This window comes from Bos indicus, chromosome 22, assembly GCF_029378745.1.
Source record: "Bos indicus isolate NIAB-ARS_2022 breed Sahiwal x Tharparkar chromosome 22, NIAB-ARS_B.indTharparkar_mat_pri_1.0, whole genome shotgun sequence".
NCBI lineage: Eukaryota > Metazoa > Chordata > Mammalia > Artiodactyla > Bovidae > Bos > Bos indicus.
In genome coordinates this window covers 52,708,747-52,725,224 of record NC_091781.1, presented here as the reverse complement: position 1 = coordinate 52,725,224, position 16,478 = coordinate 52,708,747, and the positions used below count along the sequence as shown (strand labels likewise).

Below are 16,478 nucleotides of genomic sequence, written 5' to 3'. Positions count from 1 at the left end.
CTCCGGCTGGGGCAGATGCTGAAGATCAATCAGAAGCAGAACATGGTCTTCCAGCCCTTTCAGGGGGAGCTCACCCTGTCCTGTGGGGCCACAGATGCTGGATCCTTCAGGAACCTTCTATCACACCCGCCGCTGGCTGCTCTGACCATATAATCCCTTTCCCCCTCCCCCTCCCCCTTGCTCTGGTGTCCAGGGTGACCAGAGCTGCCTCTGGGCAGGAAGCCAGCCCAGAAAGCCCAGGACATCCCTGAGCGCCTGTCACCATAGCAACCTGCCTGCCAAGCCATCCACCCCCCACCCCACCTGGGTCCAGTACGGGTTTTCAAATTCAGAACGTCAGACTGGGAAGGGCCTCCTAGATCAGCAGATTCCAGCCCCTCCCTTTGTCCCAAATGAATAAACTGAGGCCCGAGTTGGGAAGGGAAGGGGGAAACCTGTTGTCCAAGGACCTGACCCCAACCTGTCCCCCCTCCCACCCACTCCCGCCCAATGTCGGTCTTGGTTGGATTCGGAGAATGGGGAGTCTGGAGTGTGATCTCCGGAGGGGGGCGGGCCCTCCACCCGGAGTGATGCAGGGGCGGGGAGCCCAGGAACCGGACACCGACGATGAATAAATGATGCTCACTCGCAGCCTGCCTGCGACCAGATCGCCAGTGCCGAGCGCCGGCTGCCCAAGGGGCAGTCACCCGGCTAAGGCAGCCTGGCCGGCGTCCCTCGGCTCCCCCGACCTGCGACCTGCGGCGGAGCAGCGCGGAGCGCGCGAAGATGGCGGGGCCGCGGCGAGGCGCGGGGCTCCTCTGGGGGCTGGGCGGCGCCGCCCTGGGGGTTTGCCTCGCAGGGGTCGCTGGGCAGCTGGTGGAGGTGAGGTGGGCCGGCGCGGATGGGTTCGGGGTGGCTGTCACCGTCCAGGCAGAGCCAGGCGGTGCCTTTCTGACGGGAAGCTGGTTTTTCTTTTTCTTTTGCCCTAGGAGACCTGACTTAATGGGGAGACAGTCCATCCCAAGCGCTTCCAGGATGCAGGGAGACTCAGCCCCAGTCTTAGTGTCCTTGCTCTGATGGGCGGGCACAGCCCCCGATCTCAGGAACATTATTCTGATGGGGGAGACTCACCCTGACCTTAGGGCTTCCCAATCTGATTGGAGATACAGCCTGGCATCAGCTACTGTCTGATGGGGGACACTCAGCCCCTGTACTCTACTCTTTGGTGTCCAGAGGTGGGCAGGTGGGGGGCGGAGGCAGGGGGACGAGGACAGCCTTCGCAGAGCAGCCATGTGTTGAGTTTGACTCCACACTGCAGGGAGGGGCAGGCAGGGCAGGGCCCAGGGACTCAGGGTCTTACTTGGTCCTGATGATAACTGGGAGCTAGCAAAGGCGTCTGAGCAGAGGAGAATCAGGATGAGTCCTGGACTGGAAGCAGAATAAATTAGAAGAGGGCCTACACTCGGGAGAATTGGAAGGAGCTGCTGAGATAGTCCAGGACGAGGTGAAAAGGATGGCTGAGGGGCTGGCCAGAAAGGGAAGGGTGGGGGCCATCTGCAGCCCCCTTGGCTGGCCTCTCTGTACCCCATTCCTGCTGAGCCAGGAAGGGGAGCTGATGAGGCTGACCAGACCCAGGATTCTAGAGCAGCAAGCAAGAGGGAGAAGGCCAGAGGTAGAGCCAGGGAAGAGTGGGGTAGGAACCTGTGTAGGCAGAGGCAGAGTGGAGAGAGCAGAAGTGCACGAGATAGTCAAGCACCGCGGAGAACCCGCAAGAGGCAGGTGCTGGGCAACAGGATGGGAGAGGGAGGACAGGGCCTCATCTTTGGGGTTTGAGGGGACACACCCCTGAACTAGTGGGTCTGAGGTATGTGGGGACAGAGCCCTGCACCCCCATGCTAGTCTGTGCCTGCTGCTGACCAGGGGGTGTGATCAGAAGGCTGGTCTGGAATCAGATGTCAGCTCTGGTGTCTCTGTAAGGGAAGTCGGGCTGGCTTGAGCCCCATGGAGTGCACTTAGGCCCCTACCAGCTGTCCTGAGGCCTCAGGTGCAGAAACTGAGCTGGTCTGGGTGTAGGAGAAGCCTGACAGAGGGGGTCGACTCAGATCTGAGTCAAGGACTCTTCCCTCAGTCCCCAGGAAGACGTCTTCTCCCACTTCATCAAGGGAAATTGCATTTTGAGTCCTTCTGCCTACCATCCGCCTACAGCCTGAACAAGGGCCTGGCTTAGCCCAGGCGATCCAAGGAAGTACCAGAAAGATAAGCGGGGCTGGGGTCCATGGTACCACCCACCCTACCCACAGGCATCACCCTCCAACTAGCCTGTGAAATTCTGATGGAGACCAGGCCCCCAAGCTTCAGAGTTCAGACTCCCAGCGGTGTCCACCACAAACAGATGCCCGACTATTACCTGCTTCCCCCTACCCAGGGCCCTATCAGTGTGTCTAGAATGTGTCAGAAGTGAGCCCCTGGCTGCCCAAGCTCTGAGTCTGAGATCTTTACCATGGCCCCCAGAATCTCCCAGTCTTACAACCAGCTGGGTCAACACACTGACCCTCAGAACCATGGAACCCTGCCACTGCCCAGACCTCAGCCCTGACTCTACAGATGTGTGCCCGACCACAGGCACATGTACTCCAGCCGCATGTGCCCTGTACCCACAGTGCCCAGCCCCAATCCCACACACATGTGCCAGACCCCACGTACACGTGTCTGACCCCACAGATGGGTCCAGGCCCCTGGGATGATGCTGAGGAAGGGTGTCTCCTTGTCCATTTTACCACTCAGGTTGTGTAGGAAGCCTCTCAGAGACCCCTGGAACCATTCCACTCAAGTTACAGATGGAGAAACTGAGGACTAAAGGAAAGAAGGCTCCTACCCCAGTTCACCTTGGTTAAGAGGAGAGGGCTGGGAATCATGTACCAGTCCTGGGCACATAGACCTTCTTGGTTACCTGGGACAGGCTGCTGGTCCTCTCCATGTGTCCCCAGTATAGGCTGAGGGGTGGAGTCTATAAGGTGAAAAAGTACCTGGCTTTCGGTAGGTGCTCCATCCAGGCTTACGGACCAGGGGAAAGACTGGACAGACGGTTGAGCTATGGGTTGCCTTTCCTTTCCAGAGAGCTGGAAGAGACTCCTCTTGCCTGTCCTTCTTCGGTTAATCGAGGGGCAAGGCGTTGCACTGATGCCCCAGGGGGGTCCCCTCTCCCTCCAAGTACCCCTCCATACCCCTCAGCCAAGCTGCATGACAGAGATAGGGTCATATCCCTCTCAGCCCCCCAGGTCAGGGACAGGTCTCGCTGCTACCTTCCAGAGCAGGGCCGTGTCCCTGACCTGGGGGGCTGAGAGGGATATGACTCTATCTCCTTCCTCAGAACCCCAGGACAGGGAGGTGTGGCACTGGGAAGGTGGGAAGTGGCGCGCAGTGCTCATGATCGCTCCAGCCGTGCTTACAACTTTTGGCCTCCAGGTGTCGCTACTGCACTTCAGACAAATTAGTCCCCCCCTTTTTTTTTGGCGAGGATTCTGGCCTAGCTTTCTGGTCAGAGGAGGTGACTCAGGTAGGACAGGCAACTGCTGAGGCCACCTGGTGGGGATCCTGGTCAAGTAAGAGAGTCATGAAGCCCTGACTGCTGTTCCACACCCTATCCCACACCAGGGGCCCATGAGAAAAAAATACCACGGGGCAGTACAGGACTCGCGTTGTCTCTGGCCTTGGTCCTGAGACCCCATCTGCCTGTGTGGGGCCCAGGCCTGGGGCAGGAGAGAAAGGGCCTTGAACCTGACTAAACAAACCATCCACATTTGCCCCTTGGGTTCGGTTTCCCCAAGCACTAACTACCCTCACACTCCCAAGTTCCCAGCTCCATGGTTCTGGGTTCTGCCGTCTTCTCTTGCTCTAAGGCTGGAACGTCCCAAGGTCTAAGGCATTGGTTATGAATGTCTAAGACCCTTGATCCTGGGAGATTCTGAAATGCTCAGACTTAGTGAGTCCTCGCTGAGACCTGGGCCTCTCTCAGTCCAGTCCCAGCCCCTGGCTTCTGCCTGTCTCACTCTGCTCTCTCCCGACCCACAGCCCAGCACAGCCCCGCCCAAGCCCAAGCCGCCCCCGCTGACCAAGGAGACAGTGGTGTTCTGGGACATGCGTCTGTGGCACGTGGTGGGCATCTTCTCGCTTTTCGTGCTGTCCATCAGTAAGTAGCAGCTGCCCCCCTCTACTACCCCCTGCCATGCCACACCACAGTGGGAGCACAGCACCCCGTTACCCCCCAGCACCACCCCCCAGGGGCTCAGAGCAGCAATTCCGGGCAGTGCAAGTGGGCCCGGTGCCCACAGGAGGCCCTCTGTGGTTTCTGGCACCTCTTAATCTACACAAAGTCCCTGTGGAGGGCTGACAGGCTGGTGGTGACCTGAAGTATTCTGCCCGACGGGGGATGCAGCCACATGGCAATTATGGTAATTACAGGGGACTCCACTGAACCAGGACGAAGACGTGTCATTTTTCCCTATCGCTGGCCTCCTCATGCTTTTCCTGCAGCTTGGCCAGCTTAAAACACCCACACCCAGGGCCCCAACAAGGCCACCCTTGGCTGCAGCTCAGCACCAGAGCTCCCCAGACGCCCAGCAGATGTGTCTCCCAGGCTGCAAACCCAGCATTGTTAAATACCATTTCCTTGGAATGATTCACACCCACCTCAGTTAAAAACAGGAGACCCCTGCCCTCGCCCTTCCTCTCTTGGATCTGGGAGTTGCTTTATGCGAAGTTGCAACAGAAGCCAGTTTGGGATGCTCCTCTCAGTTGTCTTTCCAGAGTTGGGGTCTGGAGTTGAGAAAAGTGGGGCTGAGAAATGCCGAATGGATGGGAGAGGCCACCAGGGTACAAAGAGGTTCCCACAGACCATAGGGAGGAGGGGGGCGCAGGCAGTAAAGGGAAAGAACACACTCCCCTAGTAAAGGCTTCATGGAGGAGGGGTCCTCTAAGCTGTAGATGGATAGGATGGGTGACGGTTTGTGTCAGGCAGCTAGCAACGCATTCTGGAGAGAGGTACAGTGGGGGTGGACGTGGGAGAAGACGGCCTCCTCACAGGTCTCAGATAACCCCTCTAAGACGGTTTCTGAGTGCACCCTGGCTCCGGGGCTACAAGGGCATTTAAGTTCTAGCAGGAGCTATCCTGGGATGAGGTTCCCCAGAGGGCAGGGCTGACCACAAGGGCCCACCCAGATGTAGAGGCTCCAAGGGAGACAAAGACATCAATTTTGCCTGTGCTTCTCCTAGCACCAGAAGTGCCCTTCCACCCCACCCCTCACCCCCACTCTCCTCACAGCTAGAGTGGGAGAGCTTCCCTGGTGGCTCAGACGGTAAAGAATCTGCCTGCAATGCGAGAGACCTGGGTTCGATCCCTGGGTTGGGAAGATCCCCTGGAGAAGGGAACGGCTGCCCACTCCAGTATCCTGGCCTGGAGAAGTCCATGGACGGAGGAGCCTCGCAGGCTACAGTCCATGGGGTCGCAAAGAGTCAGACACGACTGAGCAACTTTCACAGGGTGGGAGGAGGAGGTGAGCAAGAGGCTGCCTTCTATTCTAGCCAAGGCTGATATCAGTCAGGCTTCTGAGTGGAGGCCCCACGGACAGACAGATGTGGCTGCAGCCCCAGCCAGGTGTTTAGAGAGTGGAGCAACCCCGAAGTACCAAGAAGCAGGTTTAGGGGAGGTAATCTGCCTGCAGGAACACAGGAGCAGTCCAAAGTCCAACAGGTCCAAAGAGCAGCTCAGGGGGACCCCGAGGAGCAGGGCTGAGGGCACCATGGGGCCTCAAGACACACAGTGGTTTCTCCCGGGCTCTGCTTGGCCCAAGATGGTGGAAGTGCCTAGGGCCACATAGGAAAGCTGCAGTGTCAGGCCCAAAGAGGCACTTGGACCTCAACTACACAGACTGACTTCTATTCCTAGCCCTATTTCCTGAAAAAGGTAAGGGATAGTCCCAAAGGCCTCTGAGTAACAAGTCAGCACTTGTTACCTTCTATGCAGGGCTCTAGGAGTTGGAGACCCTGGGTCCTGGGGAGGAAACATTTTTCCCACTTCTCTGTCTGCTTGGACCTCGGTGGTACAGCTGTTAGTGGAGCATCATCCCCACAACCTTATGGATAGGATGGAGTTGGATGGGTTGCCTCTTTAGTTCCCTGCCAGCCTGGGGACTCCTATCCCCAGCCTCTTCCTGGGCTTGGAACTCCATCCAAGAAACTTCGTTTCTCTACTCTGAAGAGAAGTAAGCAGGCCAGGCTGGGTGGGACAGGTCCGGAGTGAGGGGCAGGGCCTCCATCCTGCTCTGAGGGACTGGGACCAGCCTTTACTGAGAGCCCAGGCATGGTCCTGAGAAGGTACCTGATGGGGTAACTAGAAGAGGTGCTTCAAGCCAGTAGGGTGGGGGTGGGGGACCAACCCTGGACCTCTGGCATACAGGAGTCTGGAGGTGACCAGAGGCCAGCTCTTTGGGTAAGAAAGGCCTACTGTCTTCCCAGGTCCATCCCTGGGCAGCAGTGCACAGTCAGACCTACTATTAGGGCCCTCACATGACTGTCCCCCACCATATGTTCCTGGATGCTATTGACACCCTGTCCATTCATTCAGGAGTCCTGTCCGAGTCGCAAAAGCTTTGAAACCATCTCATTCATTTTTTCTTTCATTCTGTGAGTCTGAGGAAGACTCAATGGGGCCATAATACTGGCCGAGGAGGTTGCACAAGATGACCCCAAAGGGTGCTCCTGCCCAGGCCACATAGGTCTGATCTATCTTCCCCAAAAAGAGGCCTGGCCTGTCCTGCCTGGCCCTCCTGCCTCTAGGAGTCTGCCAGGAAGTTATGTCTGGTCATCTGATTTATAATAGGAAGCAGCTCTGTCCCCTCCCCCTGAGGCTGGGGCCAAGGTGGTCAGACTGGGGGCCTTAGAAAAATAAACTCAGTCCAGCCGGGTCCTGGCAGCCCTGCCCTGCCCGTCCTGGACAGGCCAGCTCCATGCCTTGGCCCAGCTTGCGTGGGCACAGCCGCCCTGAGCCAGAAAACCACTCCTGGAATAACTCTGTCTGAGGTGAACGCCCCAGGGCAAGGTCTGTGTCCTCCTGCAGGCTCTCACAGCCAGGAGGAGCCCCGGCTTGTCCTCAGGGAGGTTGAGGAGGATGCAGCCTGTCCTCTGGGGTCTGAGGTCCTCTCAAGAGCCTGGGGAGGAAAACCTAGGATGAACCAGGAGCCCAGCGGCCTGGGCTGCAAGTACAGGACACCCTCCAGGAGGCTGTAGCTTGAATCATGGTGTAGCCTACTTCTTACCCTCCAGGACCTCTCAATCTAGTTAGAGAGACCCTCCCCTGCCCAACAAGCCAGGATCACTGACATAATATATGGGACCAGTGAAAAATGAAAATATGAGATCCCTGTCCAAAGATTATTAAGAATTTCAAGAAAGTGACAGCAGAGTATTACACCAAGCACAAGGCCTTTCTGCGAATAGGCCTCCTACCTAAAGCCAGCCCTGCTCAGGAAAGACATTTTGAAAATCTCAGAGCCCACAGGGGTTTTGTCAAAATGTGGAACCTCCTGAAAGAGACTCTTGGGTGAGACACACATAGATAGATGGAGACAGGCCTGGAATTCAGGTGCTATTCCTGGGGTGTCTGAGCTCTGGCCCTTGCCAAGCCTGCTCTGTCCTCCCTGTAGTTATCACTCTTTGCTGTGTCTTCAACTGTCGCGTGCCACGGACCCGGAAGGAGATTGAAGCCCGGTATCTGCAGCGAAAGGCAGCCAAGATGTACACAGATAAACTGGAGACTGTGCCGCCCCTCAACGAGCTCACAGAAATCCCTGGAGGTGAGCAGGCCTGACCCCCAGTCCCGCCAACCCCTAAGCCTGCCAGACTGGCCATTTCCTTGATCCTTCCACCCAGAATGCCCTGTTCCTCCCCTCCACCTGGTTCAGGAAGGGGACTCATCCCTGTTTCTGGAGACCAGAGCAAAGAAATGGGTCAGAGTGAGGCAGGGAAAACAAGAAGCTATTTTGCAGGTAGGAGTGCTTTGGAAGGAAAAAGGAATGAAGGGTGGGACTGGGAGGCTCTGGTGTGGGTCCTAGGACTCTTTCACTCCCGTTGAACCCTTTTCCTTCTATTCCACAGAGGAGAAGAAGAAGAAGAAGAAGGACAGTGTGGATACAGTGGCCATCAAGGTAGAGGAGGATGAGAAGAATGAGGCCAAGAAGAAGAAAGGAGAGAAATGAGGAGAGCTTTCTGGAGGTGGCGGCTGGGGCTGGCCAGTCCTGGGGCTCATGGTCCTGCCAGAGTCCAGACATCTTAGACTCCAAGCTCACACATGGACCCAGGAGGTTGCAGAGAGCCCTCGCCCTGTAGAGAGGGAGTTGCAGGGGCCAGGACCCTGTCCTAGAGCCTATAGGAGCAAGGACAAAACTGTACCAGGTGTGCCACCTCCTGGCCTGGACGCCAACTCCCTTCACCCCGTCACATGGGGCTCAGCAGAGGTGGTCTGTAGACCCTGTCCCTCTATAGATCCAAAGTGGCCTCTACCCACCCAGACATGCCTCTGTCTCCTCTTCTGCCAGGAACAGCTGTGGCTAAGGGGTGACGGGATGTGGGTTTTCTCCTGGAAGGGGATGGCTGGCCTGGATGGGCCAATGTGAGGCCACACCAGGCTGCCCACAGGAGGGAGAGGGTCACTGGAGGAAGCAGGGGCAGCAGGAGGCTCTCAGACTTAGCTGGATAGCAGCCCTGCTGGTGAGGGGCTACCCCAAGCCTGGCATGGGTTCTGGCCCAGAGCAGCGAGCAGAGAAGGACCAGAGGCAGAACCCCCAGCCCAGCAGATACCAAGCTCCAGGCAGTGGACATACTTGTCTTACTTACTGTCACGTAACTGAGGCTGCTGGAGCGCCTAGCACGAGGCCCAAGGGCTCAGGACTGGGGGCTCCAGGGGTGCAAAAGGCTGAGGCCAGTGGACCAGAGAGAGAAGAGAAGACAGCTGGCACCTGGGACCCAACTTGGGAATCCAGGGAATATTTGAGAACCCAATGGGGACTTGAGGCTGTTCTGGGGCCCTTTCTAGGCTTAGCTGTGGTGGGAGGGCCCCAGGAGACCACCACAGGGGGCAGTTAGGGATGGAGGTAGCAGCCAACCTTCCACCTGCTGAATATAAGAGCACAGCTTCCTCTTCTGTTCTCAACCATGATTCCTGAAACAGCACTGCTGACCCGAAGGTGAAGGCTCAAACTTGACCTGTGGACTGGATCCCTGGGGAGGGGACATGCAGAGAGGGTATCTAGATGGCAGCAAACATCGCCTGAAGAACTCGGACCTGGGGGCTGGAGACTTAGGAGATACTGGAGGTTTCCGAGCTGGGGAGAGCTGCTGGAAAAGCTCACGCTGCCTCTGCAGCCTGCAGAGATTTGTAAATAAAGCTGAGTGCCTTCTCATACCCGAGCGACCTGAGATGACTGCTCAGGTACCCCGTCCCTGGAGCATTTACGTGGAGGGCGATACAGTGATCAGTGATAGGCAGTGAAGGCCAGGCTGTTGTTCCCTTTCCTGACTTTTTTCTGTTCTGAATTCAGATGAGCTGGAGGAAGAGGTGGTGGGCCGAGGGGCAGAGGGTCAGCTGTGGCCGGTGGGGCTCAGCCCTGAGGCAGGGCATCAGGACCAAGAAGGAAGCTGCCTGCTCTGTGCTTGCCTCTGCTCCACTTCCTGGTGTCAATAGATGGGTGCTTGAGACACAGAGGAGTCAAGCCTGGATTCCAGCCTGGACCCAAATCATTATTACACGAGGCAAGGGAACCAGGCTGACATGGGGGAAGGAGCACGGGGTCTTAGAGCCACGGCGGGGGGCGGGGCAGAGATTACAGAAGGCCCTGCTGTGCAAGCTGAGTACTCACTGGGCCACCATGTGGAAACCCTGGCTCTGCCCAGGGGTCCAGCCTGTGGGCGTCTCATACATACGGTTTTGGCAAAGACCATTCTACCGATACAAGCCAGAACCCTTCTGTTGGCTTCACAGCAGAGGCCCAGGGAAGCGGGGGCCACTAGAAGTCAGAGAAGCAGCTGGCAATGCCTGGGGTAAGTCCAGGCCCGGGCCACATCTCCCCTACCAGCTGCTTCCCTGACCTCTGACTTGGGTCTCCACTACCCATTTAAGGACAGGCATATCTGCTAATCATGGGGATAATGTCTGATCCCAGTGGGCATCTGCCCCAAGTCCAGGCAGGGGACAGGGTTGGAAGGTCAAAGTTAACTACAGTGCTTCAGGGCAATGACAGAGTATGTTCCAGCCACAGGCCAGAAGATGGGTCAAAGTCAAGGAGAACACACTCACCTCCACGGCCCAGAGCTGCAACCTTAGGCCCAGCCTCACACTGGGTCCTGGCAGCCCCAGAATGAGCCTGGGCAGTACATTCTAGGCCCTGAATCATCTCACCCCAGTATCATCCCCACACATTCCCTCCACCTTCTGCGGGAGCCACCCCGAGCCTGCGGATGGAGCTGGGGCTCTGCACTTTGCAGTATCAACTGCCGGAAGCCACCCATCCCACCCCTTCCCTGTTCTCTCATCTCCCACTGCAGCAGGCCCAGGAAGGAGGAGGCATGGGGAAGAGAGCCATTTAATTGAACATCGAGTCTCTCCCCTGCCTGTGAGGGCTGAGAACTGCACCTGCAGCCTTCTAGACAAGAGGGTGAGGAGGGGCCTGGGCAAGAGAGGGCAGACCCAGGGACAGCAGAGCATCAGAGGGCAGCAAGGAAGCTGAGGAGCATCAGGAGTGCCAGGAGCAGGGCCCGGGATGGGGCTGGCAGAGTCTGCCCGCTGATGCGGTCCCAGATCCACTGTTGGTAGGAGGAGATGTGGATGTAGATAGGCGGAGCCTCGCTCTTCTTGCAGCCTGGGCCCCAGCTCACCACTCCCACCAGGTGCCATATGTTCTGCACAGGACAGGCCAAGGGCTCCCCACTTATCTCCTGTGGGGAGGGGTGGAGAACAAAAGGGAGGCCACATGTGGTCCAAAGGAGACTTGATCCAGCTCGGGAACAAGCAGGGTGCCCTCACCAAACCTTCTGCGCAGCCTCCAAGTGTCTTATAGCTGAGAGGTACCTTTGAAGTCCTGACCCAGGAGACCTTCCTTAAAAGGCTCCACCTTCCATCTCTCTCCATCCCCCATCTCTTTAACATCCACCTTCCATCTTCCCACCCTTCCCGTCCTCCTGCATCTCCAACCTCCATCCCCACTCCCCATCTCTCTCTCCCCAACTCTCATCTCATTCCCCCCAATCTCCATTCCCTGTCAAATTTCCCCCTCCTTCATCTTCCTCCTCACTTACCCCTGCTCATCCCTGGCCCCTCTCTCCTCCCCACATGTCCTGCCTCTGCTGTGCCCCTCACCCCAATTCTGGCCAGGTGCCCTTGGAGGCAAATGAGCAAGGGCGAGAGATGCTCACGTAGCAGAATTTTTCCCTGTCGACGTCCTTTGCACAAATCATCTGGGAGTTGATGATCTGAATCAGAGAGGGGATTTTGGAGAACCTGCGGTAGAGGCTGTCACACTCTGTGCTGTTCAGGATGGTGACTTCCTTCTCCTGGATGGTTCGAAATTGGGGCCACTGACCTGTGGGACAGGGGCCCCCCCATTCAGGCTTGGCTGTTTAGCTCGTGCCCACAGCCACTGGCCTCATGCCCATCCTCCCTTTGTTCCTTGCCACACAGCAGCCCTGGCGATCTCTCCAGGATTAGCCCACCTACCACTCCAGACGCTTCCCAAAAGCCCCTCAGTATAGAGACCCTGGAGCAGTTTACCCAAAATATGGCTTTGCTGGGCCTGATCTCACATCTGGCAGAGTCCAATCCATCAAGTCCATTCTGATCTCGGCATTTTGACTTTTGCATTCCATCTATCCCCGAAGCCTACCAAGTCTATCTGAGGTCCAAATCCTGCCTTTTCTTCAAGCTTTCCTCAAAGGCCTCTTCCTCCCCTGAGCTCCCCCAGACTCGCCTCTGTGGTTCCAGGAACTCCTCACTCCCCTCCCCAGTCTCACAAGTGTGTGTCTGTCCCTAAGTCTGAGCTTCCGGGGGACAGGTGACTTCCAACCGTTCCCAACTATTCACCAGACAGGCCATGGCAGGGATGACAAAAAGCCACCCCACCTGGGCTGGAGATCCTGGGTGCTTTCAGGCATGCTGGCTCTATGAGACCACAGGGAAGAACACTTCTCTTGTGGGAAAGGGACAGGGGTTCCCTGAAGAGGATGGACATTTCTGGGCTAAGGAAAGGGGCCCTTGGATGGCCCTGGGACAACACTCCTGCTCATTGGGCTCCTAAACTGGGATGATAAGGGATTGAGGGCCACTGCTGGGGTAGGGGGAGACATGGGGAACCCTCGGTGACTCCCAGCTTCCGGGTGCAGACTGCCCTTAGCCAGATGCATGGGTCTTCTGGGGACCCTATTACAGACACAGACCCCTTGTCCTCTCGCCTTGCCTGTTCTGCTTCAAAACATGATGCCGTAGGATTGTGTGCAGATAGCAAGATATCACTCTGTGCCCACTATGCCTTCAAGGATGGCCTGTTTACATACCCTGACCTGGGCCTGAGGGTTTCGAGGGCAATCTGGGTCCCCTAGATACATTCACTGCTGAAACCCTCAAAGGGAAAAAGAGATAAGAGTCTGACAGGAGAGGGGTGGTGGGCTCCCTGGGGAAGGCGTCTCAGAAATGCCTGTCCACGGTAGACCCTGGCCTGCACCCAGGTTCTATCCCGCACCATCCACCCTGCTGGGGGTAGGAAGGTTCCAACTCACCATCAACCCTGGGGAGTCCCCAGCCTGTCACAGTGCAGAGCGAGTAGTCCTTCACCGAATAGTCCAAGCCAGGCAGGCAGATGGGCCAGACATACTTGCTGTACTGCAGTGGCCGATCCAGGTTGAGGAGGGCAATGTCGTTGGCCCGGCCAACCCAGGACCAGTACCGACTGGCTCGATAACGGCTGTGCACGGTGACCTCTTTTGCCAGGATGTCGATGGAAGTCTTCGTTATCCGGTCAATCCACGGACTCCCCGCCCGTACTGAATAGGTAACGTCACTCCTAGGGGAAGGGCAAGGGGAGTCCTCCATTAGTCCCAGGAACCCCACACCAGCCTGCACCCCGCTAAACTCCACCGCACTGTTGTACTCTGAGCAAATCCAGGCAAGCCACCCACCTGCTTCGAGTCCCCGAGCCCACTTCTCAGGGCAGGTGTGAATGGGGCCCTGCACACACAGACACCGTGTGGTCAGTCCTGACAACAACCCTTCAGTTTATGGAGAGGGAAACTGACTCAAGTGACTGACTCAAGGCTACACAGCTAGCAAGTGGTGGAGGTGGGATGTGGACCCAGTTTTCTCTGGTTCCAAACTTTAGACTCTGTCCAGTAACCCATGCTGGGTCCCAGGAGTGACAGAGGCCTTGTGCAATCATCCAACCCTCCCTCTAGCTTTCTTTCTCAGTGTGTCCTTTAGGCGTGGAAATCACTTCTCCTCTGGCCAGCCCTCATGGCCAGATGTGACCCTCGGGTCGCCCCCTGGCTCCAGACCACAGGCACGCCTGCTCTCTTGTCCCCACACTGACCAGACTGTGAGCATCTATATTCTTGTCTGTCTTCCCCAGCAACCTGACAGGAGTGGGGCAGCCCTCTTCAGCTACCAGTGCCCAGGCCAGGGCCTGGCTTCAAAGACTGTCAAGGCTACTGGTTGAAGGAAGGAAGGAATAAGTGAAACGAAGGGTATGGAACAGAAGAATTAGAATCTTCTTTCTGTGCACAGGAGGAAGACCTAGACAGTGCTTTGCAAGTCTTCGTTTCCTATCTGTGGAATGACTGCACAGGACTAGGGCATCAGATGAGGGGAGCAAGCCTCCAGTTCCTAGGAAGGAATCTACAGGACTCAGCTCCACCCTGCTAGGAGCTGGGGTGAGGCTGGGATTATGGGGTTCAGCCACTGATGGGCCAGCCGGCAGAATGACTGAAGCCCCGGTGGCTCCACATGACTTTCCACCCGTCTGTCTAGGCCCCGACTCACTCGGTCGTGCAGTGGGCTGCAGTCAGCACCCACTCGGAGGCAATGAGGGTTCCTGCACAGATGTGTGTGCCATTGGCCCGCACACTGACCATCCACGGCCACCGCCGAGCCATGGACTCCGGATCCCTGAGGGTGGGGTCCCGTTCATAGGAGAAGCCGCAGGCTGAGGAGGGAAGTACAAGGAGCTTGATAAGGAGTGGACCTTTCCAGCTGCATCTCACAGCTCTCCCTCTCCCTCTCCTCAGCCTGAGCTCCCACCACTCTAGCTGGCCTGCACCCATCCAACGATTCTCCTTCTTCATTGGTCATCAAATAATGGTGTTGCTCACATGAGGATTGGGGTCTCCAGCCTTAGAAGGGCCTCAGCATCCCCCAGGCATCCCTCACGTCAGGTCCCAGGGCTGACCAGTCTGGGCATCACTGGCTCCTTTGTCCTGGTCAAGCAGGCCTCAGCTCTGGCTAGGCTAGGCCCTTCACAATTCATCTGTGTTTCCATCTGGTTCCCCTACTTCAACCAAAAAGACCCTTTCCTCCTTCTCTAGGACCCTCCTCCTGTGATTCAGTGAGAGAAAAGCAGATGACCTAAGAGAAAAATGAGCACTGTGCATGAACGCGCACACATCTGAGGATAAAACCCCAACAGCTCTTCAGCCCCATTAGTTCTCAGGGGAGCATGGACTTAAATCACAGTGACGTTCTGCTCACCGTCACCTGCCAGGCAAAACTAAATGTCCCTGATGCTAGGAGTTGGTGAGGATCACAGCCCCAGACTGCTCACTCACTGCTCAAGGGAAGCTCAACGGGTACAGCCACTTTGGAAAAGCTTTTATGGAAAAATTCTTTCAACTGAAGAGGCACGTATCCAACACCACAGCAGACCCACTCCTAGGTGTTCCAAATGGACTAGTAGATTGTGAGATCAATGTAAGTAGGCCATCACCAGCAGCTGTAAAGGCTAACACAAGAGAGGGAACGGCAGCATGCACCGCGGAGTGCTGCGGGGTCCTCAGTGTGAGACTTCCCATGACACTTAAATTCTGAGCAATGAGTTCCAGGATGAGAAGTATTCCTTATGTGAGTCTTACTTCAACCAGCTTGGAAGGCACTGCTAGAGAGAACACTTATGGATGTGCCCCCAAACACACAAGGGAAGGCTCCCTGAAAGCGGTGCTGGAGACCCCCAGAGGCCTTGGCTGGGAGCTTGGATCAGGGCCTGGGCCCGATGGAGAGATGCTGTCCCCACCGGCCATTCAGGAAGGCAGGATGTACAGCACGCCCCAGGCTCCCCCGACCTTCCTTGCCTCCTACCTCAGCAGCATGGGAGGTTCCACCAATAGGTGCTCAGTAAGCACTAGTGAAAGGAAGGTCTCCTCTCTCTCCCTGCCCCTTCTTCCTCTGCCCCTTAAGGTCCTCGAGGCTGCTTGGGCGCCTCCTCCCGCAGGGAGGCCACAGTACTCACGGGGAAGGAACTCGTTGTGGGAGGCTTTAGAAGTAGCGTACTGCGAGATACTGGGCGGCGGGCTACCACCGGTGACCTGCCGAGGGAAGCGACGTCTGCCCGAGGGACAGGTGGCACTGGGGGCACATGGAGCATCAAGGTCTGCGGGGACATCCGTGGACAGTGCCCCCAGGGTGTCGCCAGCGCCCAAGCAACCTGTGGAAGGAGGCAGAGAATCAGAAGTGGAGGCCAGATCTGAGGGGGTCGGGGGATGGGCGGGGGCGGGCCTTACCCAGGGGCCGCAGCAGCAGCAGCAGGAGCCCGGCGGAGGCAAGGGCCAGGGCCAGGGTAGACGTCCCAGGGCGTGGGGGGCCACGCCTGCCGGCCGGCAGCTCACACCAAAACTCCATCTGCGGGAAACAGCGACTGCGCCGCGGTGCTCTTCTCGCTACAGCGCTCCCAGGACCCGCCCCACGAAGGCGCCCCCCATTGGCGGCCGGTGACGGCTCTCTGTGGTGTGGTGGGCGCGGGCATCCGCGGCCTCGCGGGCGCCCCCCAGTGGCCTCCTGCCATGGTGCTTCTGATGTCCCAGTCACCCTCTGGCTTGCAGGTGGCTCAGGACTGCCTGGCTTCTGGCCACGCCTCTGCCCTCCTGGGAGCACGTCACTCCCAGGCGGTCTGGCCCAGCAGTTTCCTGGAGTCCCTTAACCTCACCTCGTCCAGTTTCTGCACCTCCTCTGGCATCCCACTCCCATCCCTACCTGGTGAGATGGAGGCCCAACCCCTGGGGCTGGCATCCGGGATTTCCAAGCGGTCCCATCTGCCCCCCCAGTCTGGTAACTACAGTGGGGCCTTGCCCCAGGGTACTGAAATTAAGCAGATTGAAATGTTTTCAATAACGATTTTTCAAGAGTGCATAGTTTTAAGCATTGTTCCCCACCCTCCCACCCTCAACTTCCATTCAGCAAATGCCCTTCCCTTACAGAT

General features: G+C 57.3%; 2 protein-coding genes across 2 annotated transcripts; one reads left to right on the top strand and one right to left on the bottom strand.

Annotated features, from left to right (window-relative positions):
- The first annotated feature begins 426 nt into the window (after positions 1-426).
- Positions 427-9,436, top strand: TMIE (transmembrane inner ear). The gene is made up of 4 exons (XM_019985139.2): positions 427-861; positions 4,051-4,168; positions 7,680-7,829; positions 8,131-9,436. Exons 1-4 carry the CDS (start codon positions 766-768, stop codon positions 8,229-8,231), a joined length of 465 nt encoding a protein of 154 aa, XP_019840698.2. The 5' UTR covers positions 427-765; the 3' UTR covers positions 8,232-9,436.
- A 1,161-nt stretch (positions 9,437-10,597) lies between these two features.
- Positions 10,598-16,412, bottom strand: PRSS50 (serine protease 50). Its single transcript, XM_070776791.1, has 7 exons — positions 16,253-16,412; positions 15,784-15,901; positions 15,513-15,707; positions 14,054-14,216; positions 12,799-13,082; positions 11,443-11,609; positions 10,598-10,965 (listed from the first exon to the last, which is right to left on the bottom strand). The coding sequence occupies exons 1-7, from the start codon at positions 16,286-16,288 to the stop codon at positions 10,735-10,737; spliced, it is 1,194 nt and encodes a 397-aa protein (XP_070632892.1). The 5' UTR covers positions 16,289-16,412; the 3' UTR covers positions 10,598-10,734.
- Positions 16,413-16,478: the final 66 nt, after the last annotated feature.